The 14396-nt window shown below is 32.9% G+C and overlaps 3 protein-coding genes across 4 annotated transcripts; all 3 read right to left on the reverse strand.

Annotated features, from left to right (window-relative positions):
* Window positions 1-252: 252 nt before the first annotated feature.
* Window positions 253-1701, reverse strand: LOC122590255 (protein IQ-DOMAIN 20). Of its 2 annotated transcripts, XM_043762586.1 has the most exons (3): window positions 1436-1701; window positions 560-682; window positions 253-440 (listed from the first exon to the last, which is right to left on the reverse strand). In XM_043762586.1, exons 1-3 carry the CDS (start codon window positions 1694-1696, stop codon window positions 420-422), a joined length of 405 nt encoding a protein of 134 aa, XP_043618521.1. In that variant the 5' UTR covers window positions 1697-1701; the 3' UTR covers window positions 253-419. The 2 variants fall into 2 exon arrangements, with proteins under 2 accessions (XP_043618521.1, XP_043618520.1); XM_043762585.1 differs by having other exon boundaries at window positions 253-682.
* A 618-nt stretch (window positions 1702-2319) lies between these two features.
* On the reverse strand, window positions 2320-3932 carry LOC122587679 (GDSL esterase/lipase At5g33370-like). The gene is made up of 5 exons (XM_043759847.1): window positions 3668-3932; window positions 3435-3583; window positions 3090-3323; window positions 2615-2864; window positions 2320-2543 (listed from the first exon to the last, which is right to left on the reverse strand). The coding sequence occupies exons 1-5, from the start codon at window positions 3930-3932 to the stop codon at window positions 2320-2322; spliced, it is 1122 nt and encodes a 373-aa protein (XP_043615782.1).
* Window positions 3933-6630: 2698 nt separating this feature from the next.
* On the reverse strand, window positions 6631-8112 carry LOC122587680. Its single transcript, XM_043759848.1, has 2 exons — window positions 7827-8112; window positions 6631-7679 (listed from the first exon to the last, which is right to left on the reverse strand). The coding sequence occupies exons 1-2, from the start codon at window positions 8110-8112 to the stop codon at window positions 6631-6633; spliced, it is 1335 nt and encodes a 444-aa protein (XP_043615783.1).
* Window positions 8113-14396: the final 6284 nt, after the last annotated feature.

Consider the following 14396-nt stretch of genomic DNA (forward strand, 5'->3'; position numbering starts at 1 on the left):
ATTAAAATTGGAGGGTCTATCCAGGTTTGATCCTAAATATAGACAACAATAACAGAATTCAAAAAATATCAATGACAAAGGTATGTATTTATTTATTTTTTTAAAAAATGTAATTATTAAATAAATGAATTGGTATTTGAGAAGATATGAGATCCTAAGTTCTTTAAGTTCAAAACTTAATATGAGCAAAAATGCTATCAAAATAAACATTGATGTTTTTCTTTTTTAAATGTATTTCTCCTGGAACTTTACTGAGCAGAAATAGTTATGTTTATTTGTTGTATCCCAATCAAACGGGCCTAAAACCATCACAATTCACAAGTCACAACACAAGCCCTAAATAACCTCGATCACAATGCGGGCCCAAAGCTTGAATAACTGAATTGAAACATTTTAGATTTTGGCCCCAAAATTATCCATCATTGCTTTTGACCCCAAAGCTATATGAATAAAAAACAAAAAAAACAAAATTCAGATTTCAATTTGAAAACATTCAAACAGCTGGAGTATAACTTGGGTTAGAACTGAGGAGATGAAGTTGGCGAGCTCGAACGACAACCTGAAGACGTGCAAGAGCGTGCATGCATTCTAAAGCTATACGAGACTGCTTCCTCACGTACGCGCCTCGTACTACTGCCTGCAGCTTTACCAAACTCCTCAATGCCTTGTACGCTCTTTTTGCCTACACCATTATATTCACATGTTCCTATAAATCAGTACCTAACAAAGAATGTAGATCCAGCCAATGGGACTTTCGACCCATTTGCTCATTTAATGGATAAATTTGAGGAATGTTTAATCTCTAAAAATTAATTTATTAGAAATTAGTAATTTCTTAGCTAAAAAAACAGAATTGATCAAATAAGTCACTCGGTATATGTTCTAGTATGCGATAAACCACTTTCATCATATCTAAATTACAATTTACAAGAAATTAGATTTCGGTTGGAATTTTTAAAATGTAGCGACGCACTATAATTCTCGATTAATTACTTGAGTCACTACAAGGCTAGTCTTTTAGAAGATTGGAAAAGAAAGTGTTTTGCCTGAACCCAACTTTAGGGTGCCAAAAGCCCAAAACATGAACTATTTTAGCCCAATCTTGTCCATGGGCGGCCTAATTAAGCATAGGATGAAGTGGACCTGATTTCCCAAGAGCTTGAACTTTTAAATAGTTATGTATATATATGTCATATAGTATGAGTTTGCCATGTTTTTTTATATATATATATTGAACAATAAATTTTGTATGTTAATTGATATAATATTATATCGTCATTTTGAAAAAATAGTTTGTATAGTTTAATTCCTTGCACTTAGCCTATGATTTTTTTTGGCTCGCCCTAAACTCATAAGTCCCCCTTTTAACTATCCCACCATATATACACAAAGCGTACAACTTAAATAAATAAATAAAAAGGTGCGATTGATGTACAAGGTGGCGTCGAAAGGAAGCTTGAATTTTAGTAGCTGCAACACTTTTGTTGATGGTTGAAACTTCGGATACGTGATCATCGATAATGGTGGTTGTGGTTGACGGGGGAGGTGGTGACGGCGATGGTTTATTTAATGGTTGTTGTTCTTGGGAGAACGTTGTATTATTTGTGTGAAGGACAATGACGGTTTCAGAAGAACGTGGAGGCGATCGGAGAAGCTTTCGTCGGACAATCCCAAACCATCTTCGGGTTTTTGCCATTGGAATGTAACAGATAATCGTATATGATCAAATTGGTTTCAAAGCTTTGAATATATATGAAAGTTGAAGAAGTAGTAGACGTAAAGAATGGAGATGTGCGCACCATATAGTATAATAGTAATACTGGTTTGGGCCATACTTGTTAGAGTGTATGAGAACGTGAGGGGATGAATATAATAAATTGCTCAAGAAAATCATTGTGTCATTTTCAAGATTTCAAACATTTGGGATACTATTCTAGCTAGTTTTGAACAAGTCAAAATCACATTCTAATCTATTCAAATATGAAATAATTTTATTAAGAAAATTATATGTCAACTTATTTTTCAATGAGGCTATGAACCGGAAAAACGATATACTAATACATAAAAGAATACAACACTTTTAATGTATAATTATTTTTCAATGAGGCTACGAACCTATTATAATAGTTAATTAAATTTTGTTGTCTACTAAAAATTGCTAAAGAAAAAATATGTATAATTAATACTCCAATTCTTCTTTTATTTCTGTGTCTAACCTGTCTGACACAATACATGATCATCACACACTATTGAATGAAGATTGATATTTTCATTCAATAAATGATTTATGAAAAAAAGCAAGAAATATCAAGTAACCCATTATGCTATAGCCAAGCTACTAAAATTCATGGGCGTCACATATTCAGTCCCTTCAGCATAAGCAAGTGTTAGAGCTGCAAGTTCAGATGCCTTTTCAGTCGGATGAAACCAATCCCAGAACAAGAAATCATCTCTATTGAAACAAAGATTTGCTCCCTCTTTACATTCTCCTGCTCCATTGAATTTTCCGCTTCCACAGCATGCGGTTTTCACTTCTTTAAAATCTGCATATACATCAACATTAAGAGTCTTGATCATCTATGAATATAAAGAAACAAGATAAACGTATGCGTACTGTTTCCACGTGGATTGTCAATAATGTTCATGGTCATCGCGTAGGTATTCCCAAGTGAGTACTTGAATCCTTTGTACAAGAAACTGAAATCGACCAAAAGAGTTTCCATTGACTTGTAAAATGATCTAGCGATGTCGTTCATTACTTCAAAACACCCACCGGTAGTGTTGAATACACGTGAAGCTGGACAACAGCCAATTGGTGGAATACCGATTATCCCAAATTTCCTTGCACCTAAATTATACAAATTCTGCACGTACAACGTCATTAAAATCAATATGTAACACTTTCTACCGAAGAATTTAGGTAGTCTGTGTAATTTGTTGTATTCTTAGATTTTTTGTATCTTTTAGTCTCTAGCATCTTGCTAGTGATCCTTTAACTGATAATAGTTCAGCCGTTCAAAAAAAGAAAACACACACATTCTACCCAAGATATAACGGATCAAAATATATGGTATTATTGATTAACGAACCGTTAAATGTCTGGAATAGGCTTGAGTGAGATTGGCAATGAGGTCTTTGGGGTGTTCAATTATACCGCCATGAGAAACTGTATATTCGACTAGATCATTGCTTCCAACGCTGATGATGAATAATGAATTGTGAAATAAATTATCAACAGTCTTTGGTGAACCTAATAAATCTGTTATAGCACGACGAACTGCAGCCAATTGTTGTATTTGCTCCTCCATACATATTACCTTGATCTGTAATTTTTTTGTGAATTGCCAACATATTAACATAAAGTCAATTTAATTTCCCTATACGTTTACTAAAATTGGTAAAAACGTTGTTCATATATATGAAAATTGACTAACAAATTGTATTTGGCCTGTCTCGCTAAAAAGGCCAGCCCCTGCTGAAGCGAAGTTGGATCCACGAAGTAGGTTACGCTGAAGGGTCTGCTTATGCGAAAGAAGAGCAAAATAAGGTGGTGGGCTTAGTTGGTGATTCCCCAATAGCCTCACTGCATAAGTGAATTCAAATTCATATCAGCAAAATGTGTTAAAATAAGTTAGTATATGGAAATAGTAAAAACGGAAAGAGATACCAATTTGATCAGCAGTGTTTTTGCCATTACTAAACCGTCCTGTAGGTTTAGAGTAAGCAAAATCGATTCCATGGTAACGATGATCAGCCCTAGCAGTACATTTATTCAGATAGTTGTTTGTCCCAACATCTGCGGTTGAATCCCCAAATATAAATATGGGTGAATTGGTCTTATACTCTGTTTCCGCCATTACTTTCATCAGCGTCACACCATTTACGACCGCATATAACACAAAAAACAAAAGCTTTTGTGCAGTACTAGCCATGTGATCGATCGATCAATTGCATGTGGATTAGTGTGATAAAACTTAACCTTTTATAAGAGAGTTTAAGGTAAATGGACAAGAAGATAAAGATAAAACAGAAAAAACTGGATCAATAATAATACTCATCATTGTATCCACCTTGAGTTACCCCTTAGTAATTTCCAATGTATTTTTGTGTTTGTATTATCATTGACATCAAGAAATGTACGTAGATTACCATGGTAATATATGATTTATTCTAAAGATACTAATAATGATATCATGCAAGATATGGAACTAGTTTTAGCCCAATGGTTCTCTGATTAACTATTATGCCCTTGGCGTGTTGGTTAACTACAAGAACATAAAGACAATTACTACAAACCAGATTAAGGTTTGACTTATAGCATATAAATTTGTTAAAAATCGGAGGAAACGATTTAAATATAGGCATGGTCTTACAATACACAAGTGTTAGAATCTGGTATCAAAGTATAACTCAGATAAAGGAAAGAACAGAGAATATTTCTGTAGAATGCTTCACTTTGTTCGATAATTATAAGTAGTCGGCATAGGTTGCCTTAGGTTTTTCAACTGATTAGAATTTTTTTCCGAAAGATAACTACTATTCACAAAATGCCTGACTCATTACAATTTTAATTGTGAGATACTCACTTTTATTCACAAAACGCCAACTCACACAGTAAAAAGTGGCAACAAGAATACAATCTATATATTTACATTACATTGATTTAATCAAAGTCTCCCAACTAATTAATTTATTGGCCATACTTGATCAACTTTTATACCACAAGAATCCAATTGATCTAATCTCCTGAGCGATACCAGAAAAAGGACAAAAACCGATCTCTTTAAAGACAGAAAGACCGGTAACCAAGCAAGATAGAAAGAAATGACCGAAATACCTTCTCTACATTTATCTTCGCATTGTCAAACCTCTCTTCGTTTATAGCTTTCCATAAACACCACCAAGCCACAAAACCAATTAATCCCTTTAAACACCTTCCTCAACTTCTTCCAAATACCAATGTGTTTATGCATCTCGATAATGACTTTAACAAAAAAAAATAATATAGGACTGACCTTGCACTATTCGCCAACACGATGTCATATATCCGTAGACACTTCATACAAACACAGAAGGTGATCCATGGTCTCCTCATACTGGTCGCATAAACCACAAACATTGGTCTCAACAGAACAATTTCTTGAATGAAGAGCAGTTATATACTCAGAATCTGGTATATATGGCCACCCTCCACATAAAGATATTACCCTTCTTTATTTTTTGTTTGCATATGCTTCCTGGTGATCAGAATTCAATAATCCTTCTCTTGCTTAACTTCAAATTCCAGATTAATAAGAAAGCAAGGTCAGTCATTTCAAACACCTGCTTCATCTTCTTTCTGAGTTTCAAAATTTCTCTTTCGTGTGAACCCGTGACTAAAAGAACGTCAACATAAACACCTACTATAAGCACAGAAGTAGATGCGTGTAACCGTATAGACTGACCATGGGCACATTTTGTGAAACCCATCTCTTTGAGCGACATATACTATTACATTCAACTTTTTGTTACCTCTTTCAATCACACAAACCTAAAGTAATCTATACAAATAAAAACAATTTAATGTTTTAGATGTTAGCTTCTAAAACAATCATATTCACTTTTTGTTTCTGTCTAAACTTGAAAAATCAGATCACTAATTAAAACAATGTTATTGCGAGATGCAGAAGTAATGAATCTGTTTTAGGAATTGTGTACATGGTCATTAAGCAAATATACTTATTATGACTTCTACTAATAATTCCCAACCTCAATCTAGACACTACTTAATGGTAACACAAATATTGGGTCTTTATTTTAGCTTCATCATTGTGGGGGATTAAATGATTGGATACACAACACAGGCAGTCACTTATGGCATCGAAGCAGAGATTGTTATAAAATTCCTGTCTTAACTTAAGATATACAATCCTCAACGCTTATTTAAAGTTAGTAAAGTTAGACTTTAAAAATTCAAAACATCAGACTTCTAATAGGACGGAAGAAGTATAAAAGTTGCATCACCTTTCACTGTTAAATATTCAAAGTCAATTTTTTACAACTTCGACCTTGTATATCTATGTTTGTGTTGTGTAATACTTGATGAAAATTATATGAGTTGATTGAGTTTTATAAATTTTTAGATCGATATAACTTTCATCGAGTATTATAAAATACAAACAAAGATATTCAAGGTCAAACTTGCAAAAAATTGACTTTGAAAAAGTGGACACAGAGAGAAATTGGCCGGATTAGCAATGAATTGATATGAAGCAAAACTTAAGTTTGAGAAACGCACCAAGTAATGTTGAATCAATTGCAAATTTGTATCCGTATAATAAAACAAACTTTATATATATAGAACCGCATCAAGTAATATGATACATATACAACGATGGACTGCGCGCATGTATGCATGCGTACGTACGTGCAGTGCCTTATTCTGTACAAAGGTTTACATGAAACAAAAGACGTAGTATCTGCCAGTACACCAATACGTACCACAATAAGAAACACGTACAAATTAATTAAATCATAAGCATGCAATTAAGGTCGGCATACATTCCTTATTTTCCACAAGCAGCTACGTACCTGTATATATAGTAGCTTAATTAGCTCGATCCGTGGACAATAATCGACTTATAGATATGCTTAATTCAATGGAACTTCTGTGGATTCATAATAAAAGTTGTAAGCGTTGGCGCCAGTGTAAACGCCATCATGCTTTACAGTGGATACCCATGTACCATTAGTACGAAGATCACGCTGAGTGTAGGTGAAAGGGACATCACAGGCTCCCTTTGTACACATGAGGGTCACCTTGATTGAAGTTAAGGGTGGCACGACAACGTTGTAAGTCGTTGTTCTTGTACGCTCCCTAGTCTCGGAAACTCCCCACTCATAGGTATACCCAAACTCTGTCGACACCTCAACCTTCCCGGAAGCAATTAGTGGAATAACACTTGTTTTGAATGAAACTTGAACACCCATTGATATTGACACGCTATTCGTCCAGCTAGTGGTCCGAGCATCGGTTATAGTGTAAGCGAGGCTTATTGTGGAATCATGCGTAGCGCTGTTGTTGGTTGCCATGGCATGATTAACTTCTTCAATATTCTCACCATAAATCCGTGAGTCGGAGAGACGGTAGATGACATTCGTGATCTCTCTTGAAAGGACGCACTCCTCAACCATAAGCCGAGCTTGTCTCGATATAGTAGGATACGAGGCCCTTAATACGTCGACCTTCCCCTCCATTGTGATAATACCACAGAATTGGTTCCGGTTCACGTGGCGAAGGGCGACGATTTTGTCGCTTACTTTGACAAAGGCAAACCTTGTATTGTTTGAGGTGTCGTTAATTGCAGCCTCGGCCCAGATCCAACCAGGGGCACCCGTCCAGCGCTTGCGAAAGTGCATGTCATTTACACGATAGTCTCCGTTGCCAAGTTGTATGAGCTCCTTGGCCACCAGTGGATCTCCAATGTCCCATCCTCTTTCAAACTTCTGATATGGATACCATCTATCAAGGACAACGGAAATGAGATAGCTGTCAGTTAATTGTTCAGATCTGAATGCCACTTGGGTATTGCTGGGGATAATCACCAGACTGTTCCAATCAATTGCATTGAAAACAGATCCAGTAGACGACACTACAAGCATGTCTTGCTGGGTGTCATCATCACCCAATAAGTGGGTTGCTGAAATACGTGACTGGATGTGGCGCAAACAGAGACTAGTTGTTCTACTGTCTTTTTCTCTTTCTTCTTCTTCTTCAACTTCTTCTCCTCCTTCTTTTTCTTCTTTTTTACTAATTTCCGATAAGGAATAAGGCTCAAATAAAGTACATGAGTCTTTTGACACGTCTTCCTCCGGTTTTTTAGCACACGCAACAATCAAAAGATTATTGTCAATTTGTTTTGTCACCAGGTACTTGTTGTTGTAACATGATCTTATGTGCACTAGCCCAGTGGTTTCTGATGCCTCCACCGCAAACCTAACTCGCGGACAAAATATTTCTTGCCCATCGAATTTCAAGAAACCTGCTTGTGGGCTTGTTGCGGCCGTATGGTCCGTTAGGCTCAAGTACTTCCCACCAGATTGCAGCACAAAGAAACTTGGAAGCATTGTCATAGTGATATATGGCTTATTAAGTAAAGAAGCCAAAAGTATACAGATTAAGAGAGATCAACCTTTTAGGCATGTGTGTTTTGTTTTTCTATAGATATATATGATATGGTTAGAAGACGCAACACCTTCCTTATATATACACAAGCATATACCCATCTTTATCTTTATTCCCTTATAAAAGAAATAACTTCTTTTTATTTTAGGTAATTCTATCTTTGAACTACCAGAATTACTCTTAGGTCGCGTTTGATTCACAGAATTTGATGGAATCTGATGGAATTGGAATTGAATTCCATTCCTTAGTGTGTTTGGTTGGTTAAAGATGGAGGAATCACATTCTGTTGGAATGTTAATATTCCCTCATTTGATGGAATCTCCATTCCTTGGGAATGGGGGAAGAAATCTCATTCCGTCCCTCACTTGAATATTCAAAAAATCAAAAACATTTCGTCAAATTTCATTCCTTCAGATTCCAATTCCTTTGAAAGATTCCATTCCTTCCAAAAACATTCCGCGAACCAAACGCACCCTTACTTTTTATGTTTTGCTCTTAATAAATTATAACTTACACTCTAAACTTTTATTTTAATAATTAACACTTTAAGTCCTTTATCTTCTAAAAATTTCTAATATTACAATTACATCAAACTACATCATTTGACACCGCTACCACCACCACCATCACTAGTAATATCACTGGTACCATTAAACCACCTTCCTTGCCACCCCACTATCACAAGTGGCAGAAATAATTTCTTTCTGGGAGATGAATTAATGTATATCTATAAAATTGGACCACCAATGGTATATATTGTGTTGTATTCGTATCTACTAGCAATTAATTATCACCGTCCCTTTGTTCATTGCCAATAATGTACGTATCTTATTCATTACAAAAAAGGACCACCAATAATATACGATCGATAATAATATGTATACCTAAAGTACACTTACACCACGCGCTGTAAGAAAAATGGGATCTAGCCATGATGCAAATGAAATAAATGTCACGGTTAAAGTTAATTAGCCATGACAAATAGTTATCGTCATACGAGCGAATCTTATTCTTTTGGACACGATATTAGACACGACAAAAAATGGATCCCACGCCTGTAAAATATAATTGATAAAAAAATCGAAAAATATTTGGTCACGACTTTTGCCACAACAATGTCGTGGCTAACTATTTTTCGTTTTTTAAAATGAATAAATTCGAAAAATATTTGTCCACAACTTTTGATACAACATTATATATCGTGGATAAATATTTATCATTTTTAAAAGTAGATAAATTCCAAAAATATTTGTCGTAAACCATTTATTTTGTTTCTAACTAATCTACCAATATATATATAATAAGGTATTAAATTATTTTATGAAAAAACAAGGACCGTTAGATAAGTTATAACTTTTAATTTCAACCTTTAGATCAAAATAAATGTATCGTTACCAAATTTATTATTGGGTAGCAGAATATTAGTCCTACTTTATAAATTTACACAAGATATAACCTTATTTACACTTTCATTACATAGAATAATATGTCGACCAAAAATAAATGAGTTGAGAAGAAAGAGTTTGACTATAAAACTTGGTAGGTTGTAATATGTAAATATTTTATAACATGCTTGGAATTAGGTACAGTCGTACGGATATACCAGTTGGTATTAGGATCTTTCCAGTAACATCAACAAAGTCCTAAATTCTTTAATGAAAAAGCAAGAACCATTAGATGAGTTTAAAAATTTAGTTACAACCTTTAGATCAAAACTTTTTACTTTATATTTTAGACCAAATATATAACCTTATGTATTAAAACAATATTAATATATAATAATAATCTACATCTACATTATACATATAACATTATCTTGCAAAAAAAAGTAATTTTGTTTTCGTTAGCAATGGTTCCTAAGAACAATAAAAGTAGCGGTTGGTTCGTTGGTTTCCAATGATCGATTTCGTGTGTTGTGATTTTATTTGTGGGGTTTTATATAAGAATAGTTTATATATCCTAAATATTTTTTGATTTCAACTATTAATAACAACAATAATTTTCTTATTATAGTTCAATTACAATTATTAATAACAATAACATTACAATTAGTTTGATTATAATTAGATAAGATATTGAGAGTTTGTGCCTTCTTATGTTTATATAGACAATCGTTACTGTATATACGAAAGGAGATTAGATTGAGTGTTTGTGTAGGATTTTTTTGGAGTGTTTGTGTGTTTCTGCAGATATCTTGGTCCACTATTTTGTTATATTTTTATATTACCAATAAAACCGAAAAGTTTAAATTAATTACTTTTAAATTGGGTGAAAGTGTAAATTGGTTATAGGAAACCAAAAAGTGTAAATTAATTACTTTTAAGTGTAAATTGGTAATGGAAAAATCAAAAAGTGTAAATTATTTATTTTTAAAATGGGTTAAAGTATAAATTGGTGATGTAAAACCAAAAAGTGTAAACTAATTATTTTTAAATTGAGTTAGAGTGTAAATTGGTGATGGAAATAAGAAAAAAGTATAAATTAATTATTTTACATTGGGTTAAAGTGTAAATTGGTGATGAAAAACTAAAAAGTGTAAATTAATTTAGACATGTGTTGATTTAATTAATATTGAAAAATTAAAGGCTGTGATTGGTCAATTTGAGTTAAGTTAGTTGCCTTTTAGTATATATTAAAATTAAGATTAAGATAAGATTAAGATTAATATTAGGATACCCCACATTCCCACAATACATACTATATACTCAATCAAAATATAATAAATAATTTAAAAAATAACAAATGAACCCCATATTTACCTCTTTCAAATAGAAGATCATTTTCACTTGCACCCTTTTACTTATCCTTTTCACCAACTCTCTTTAGTGATTCACCTACTTCTTTCACTTATCCATTTCATCTCACCCCTTATAAGTGGTTTTACCGTAAATGGACAGTTAAGATGAAAGAATGCGATAAAAATAATTTTTTCATATAACATTTTACAACATTTTTATAAACTCCAAAAATATAATATATTATAACACTCATTGAAAGGTTTCACATAATATAAATGCCCTAAATATGTTTTTGGTTACTACAATATTTAGTATGTATAAATAAATGACTACTGATGCAATGAGGGTAATAAGTTTGATTTTGTAGCACGTATTCGTATGTATTTTCATTTAACTGCATTAGTTTCACACATTTAATAGATTTTTTTTATGTACATTAACTTAATAGTTTGATGCACACAATAGACAATACTATTTAGACAATTTATGTATTTCGATTTATGCGAGCGTTTTATATGTTCGTTGAGTATGACATAACATTATAATTTGTAGTATAGGTGTTTCAATAATTTGGAGTGTACGTGTGGTATAGTTTTATGTGTAGGCGATATTTGTTTTTTTGTTTTATTCTGTTTTTTTTTTTTTTTTTCCATTTTAGCTGTCATCTTTTTTCAATCTTAACACTTTGAGATCCTTCTCAATTTGACTTAAGTTATTACAATGTGCATGAAAACCGAATGTTGTGTATACAAACCAACCGTTAATATAAATAATTAATAACAATTTATATGACCACTTTGCCCTTTATTTTGTTATTCAAGACAATCTATCAATTTGCTTAAAAGAAACGTGAATTTTTAAACTCAAATCAAAAAGCTAAATTTTGGAAAACAATATTTGAAATTCTTAAATAAATAAAGAAATAGAGTTTGCAATATATATAAATGAAAAAAACAATATTACTAAGCCTTTTATTTTGTTAATCAAAACAATTTATCAATTTGCTTGGAAAAAAAAATGAATTCTTAGACTCAAAATTAAAAACTAAATTTTGAGAAACAATATTTGAAATTCTTATTTGAATGAAAAAATAGAGTTTACAATACAAATAAATGAAAAAACAGTATTAGCTAACAAATTAATTATCGGTTAATAAAAAACTAAAAATTTATTAACAAGAAAAGTATAGATTATGTAAAATCATTGTTGAATTTTATTATTAATATTAATAATAGCAGCTTGCTTACCCTTGCCTTTACCATCAAACTTGCCTTTAGCATGGTGCGATTTCTTAGATTTCTGGATCCAACCCCCATTTATCATAAAAACATTTGGGTCATTGGCCTTCTTTGGAATTGTCTTCTCATATTCAATGAGCATAGCATGAAGTTCAGTGACGCTCTTTTTCATAGAATGCATGGTATAGTTTTGCACAAAGCCCTCATATTCCTTAGTAAGGGATTTGAGAATCATGCCAACTTTTACCTCTTTATGATAAGCGTACTCCATCGAATCCAATTTGTCAAAAATGTTCTTCATCTTGAGCACATGACTGCTAACCGATTTACCAGATTCAATTTTCATATCATGGAGTTCCACGACTAAGTCGAATAGTTCCACTCCAGCTTGTTTTTCATACAAGGATCTAAGTTCTCTGATCATATCATATGGAGTGTAATGCTCGAATTGTTTCTGAAGCTCGGGAGACATGCTCGCAAGCATCAGACAACAAACTTCATTGAATCTAGTGTATTGAACTCTATATTCAGTTCTTTCAGCTGCTGTTGATTCAACACCTGGTTCGGTTGGCCATTGCCTTTCAATGACATCCATGCATTCTTCAACTCTCAGAACAATTCTCAGTTGACGATACTAGTCATTGAAATTTGATCCATTAAGTTTTTCTCTTTCAAACATTTGCCGAAAAGCATTGGTGTTTGTAGGAGGATTCAGTGCCATCTACAAAACATATTAAGTTCAAAAATCAGTATTTTCGATAATAAATCCTTAAGAAATCAATTACCCAATGTTTATAAAATAAATAATTAATTTCATTAAGTCTAGGATCCAATTGACATACACTCATTTCATCAGTTGATCTGCTAGAAATGATTGCCCTCAAAAGGTAAGTGACGAGCAGTAATTGCATTACATGTGCAATTCCTAGTAAGAATGGGACCTATAAAAGACACTTGATTCATCAAGTGATTTGTAGTCATGTTTTGTCCCATCTTTTGCCACGGGTTAAGGTCTCACCGCTTAACTTGCTTTAAGTCGTCCAACCAAGAACGCGCAAATTTGTCCACCATTGTGTACCAGTGAGTGGGATTTGCCATGCAACTGCCATTTCACCATTGTGTACCAGTGAGTAAAACAACAGCCACAAGTGTTCTTTACGAGTTGGATAGAAATGACTTTAGTTTATTGGGTCAATCAATTTGATGTGTGATCATAAAAGTTATGTTTGAAGATTCATGCATATCTTCTATACATAATATGTTTATATAACTCATTTTTATTTCCTTTAAATACAAAAGAGCTCGGTAGCTCCATTTGAACTTACAAAGAAGCGCAAGGGCAAAGGTTTGCGATGGACGCAATTAAAAACCCGCTCTTTCAGAAGGCTAACGCACTCCGACTTATACATCTCTTAGAGTTTGTTCAAATGGGTGAGCCGGTGTATCTTTTGATTTTAGGGCACCAATTTTATAAACAAAATCATTATTTCAATATAGTTTAGTCAAGTTTAATATTCTAAAAACAATTTTGCACACAATTTTCTTAAAGGGCAAAACTAAACTTACTAAATATAAACACGTAACAATTAGGTATCCATCATTGGTTAGGCCACTATGGTTTAAGATTGGCTCCCCTTTCTCAAGGAAAAGGACCACATACATCAAGTAAACTTGATTGCGTAAGCCAAAACTTAATAACAAATTTATCACATAAACACATAAGGTGCTGATTGGAAAATTCCAGCAGCTTCATGACCCATATAGGCCTAGAGTATGGTCGAACTGGGATTAGCACAGAACTACAAAGTTGTAGCCCCATGAGTCTAGTATCTACAGTTCAAAGGACGACTTCTAAACTCCTCACGGATTAAACGATATGGTCATTTTAGTGGACTGGTGTCAAGCAGCAATATTAACAAATAATTATCACATTGTCAAACAATTAATTATTTTAATTATCCACCTAAATAGACTTAGTGATCAAGTAATTTTATCATTATAACTAAGTAATAATTATGAATTAATTGCATTTAAAAACTCTTGATTATTACTTCTATTTAAAAATTAAAATAAAGGTAATCCATAAACGCATGCAATTAACACATTAATCATGCAATAAATCAAAACTTGCAATTAGGGTTTCCAAAAAACAATTTTTTTTATTTAATTCCAGATTTTTGAATTAGGGTTTTAAAAATAATAATTTTAATATTATTATTTTTTCATTATTTTATTACAATTAAACCAATTAATTAA

Source organism: Erigeron canadensis, chromosome 2 (assembly GCF_010389155.1).
Source record: "Erigeron canadensis isolate Cc75 chromosome 2, C_canadensis_v1, whole genome shotgun sequence".
Lineage (NCBI taxonomy): Eukaryota > Viridiplantae > Streptophyta > Magnoliopsida > Asterales > Asteraceae > Erigeron > Erigeron canadensis.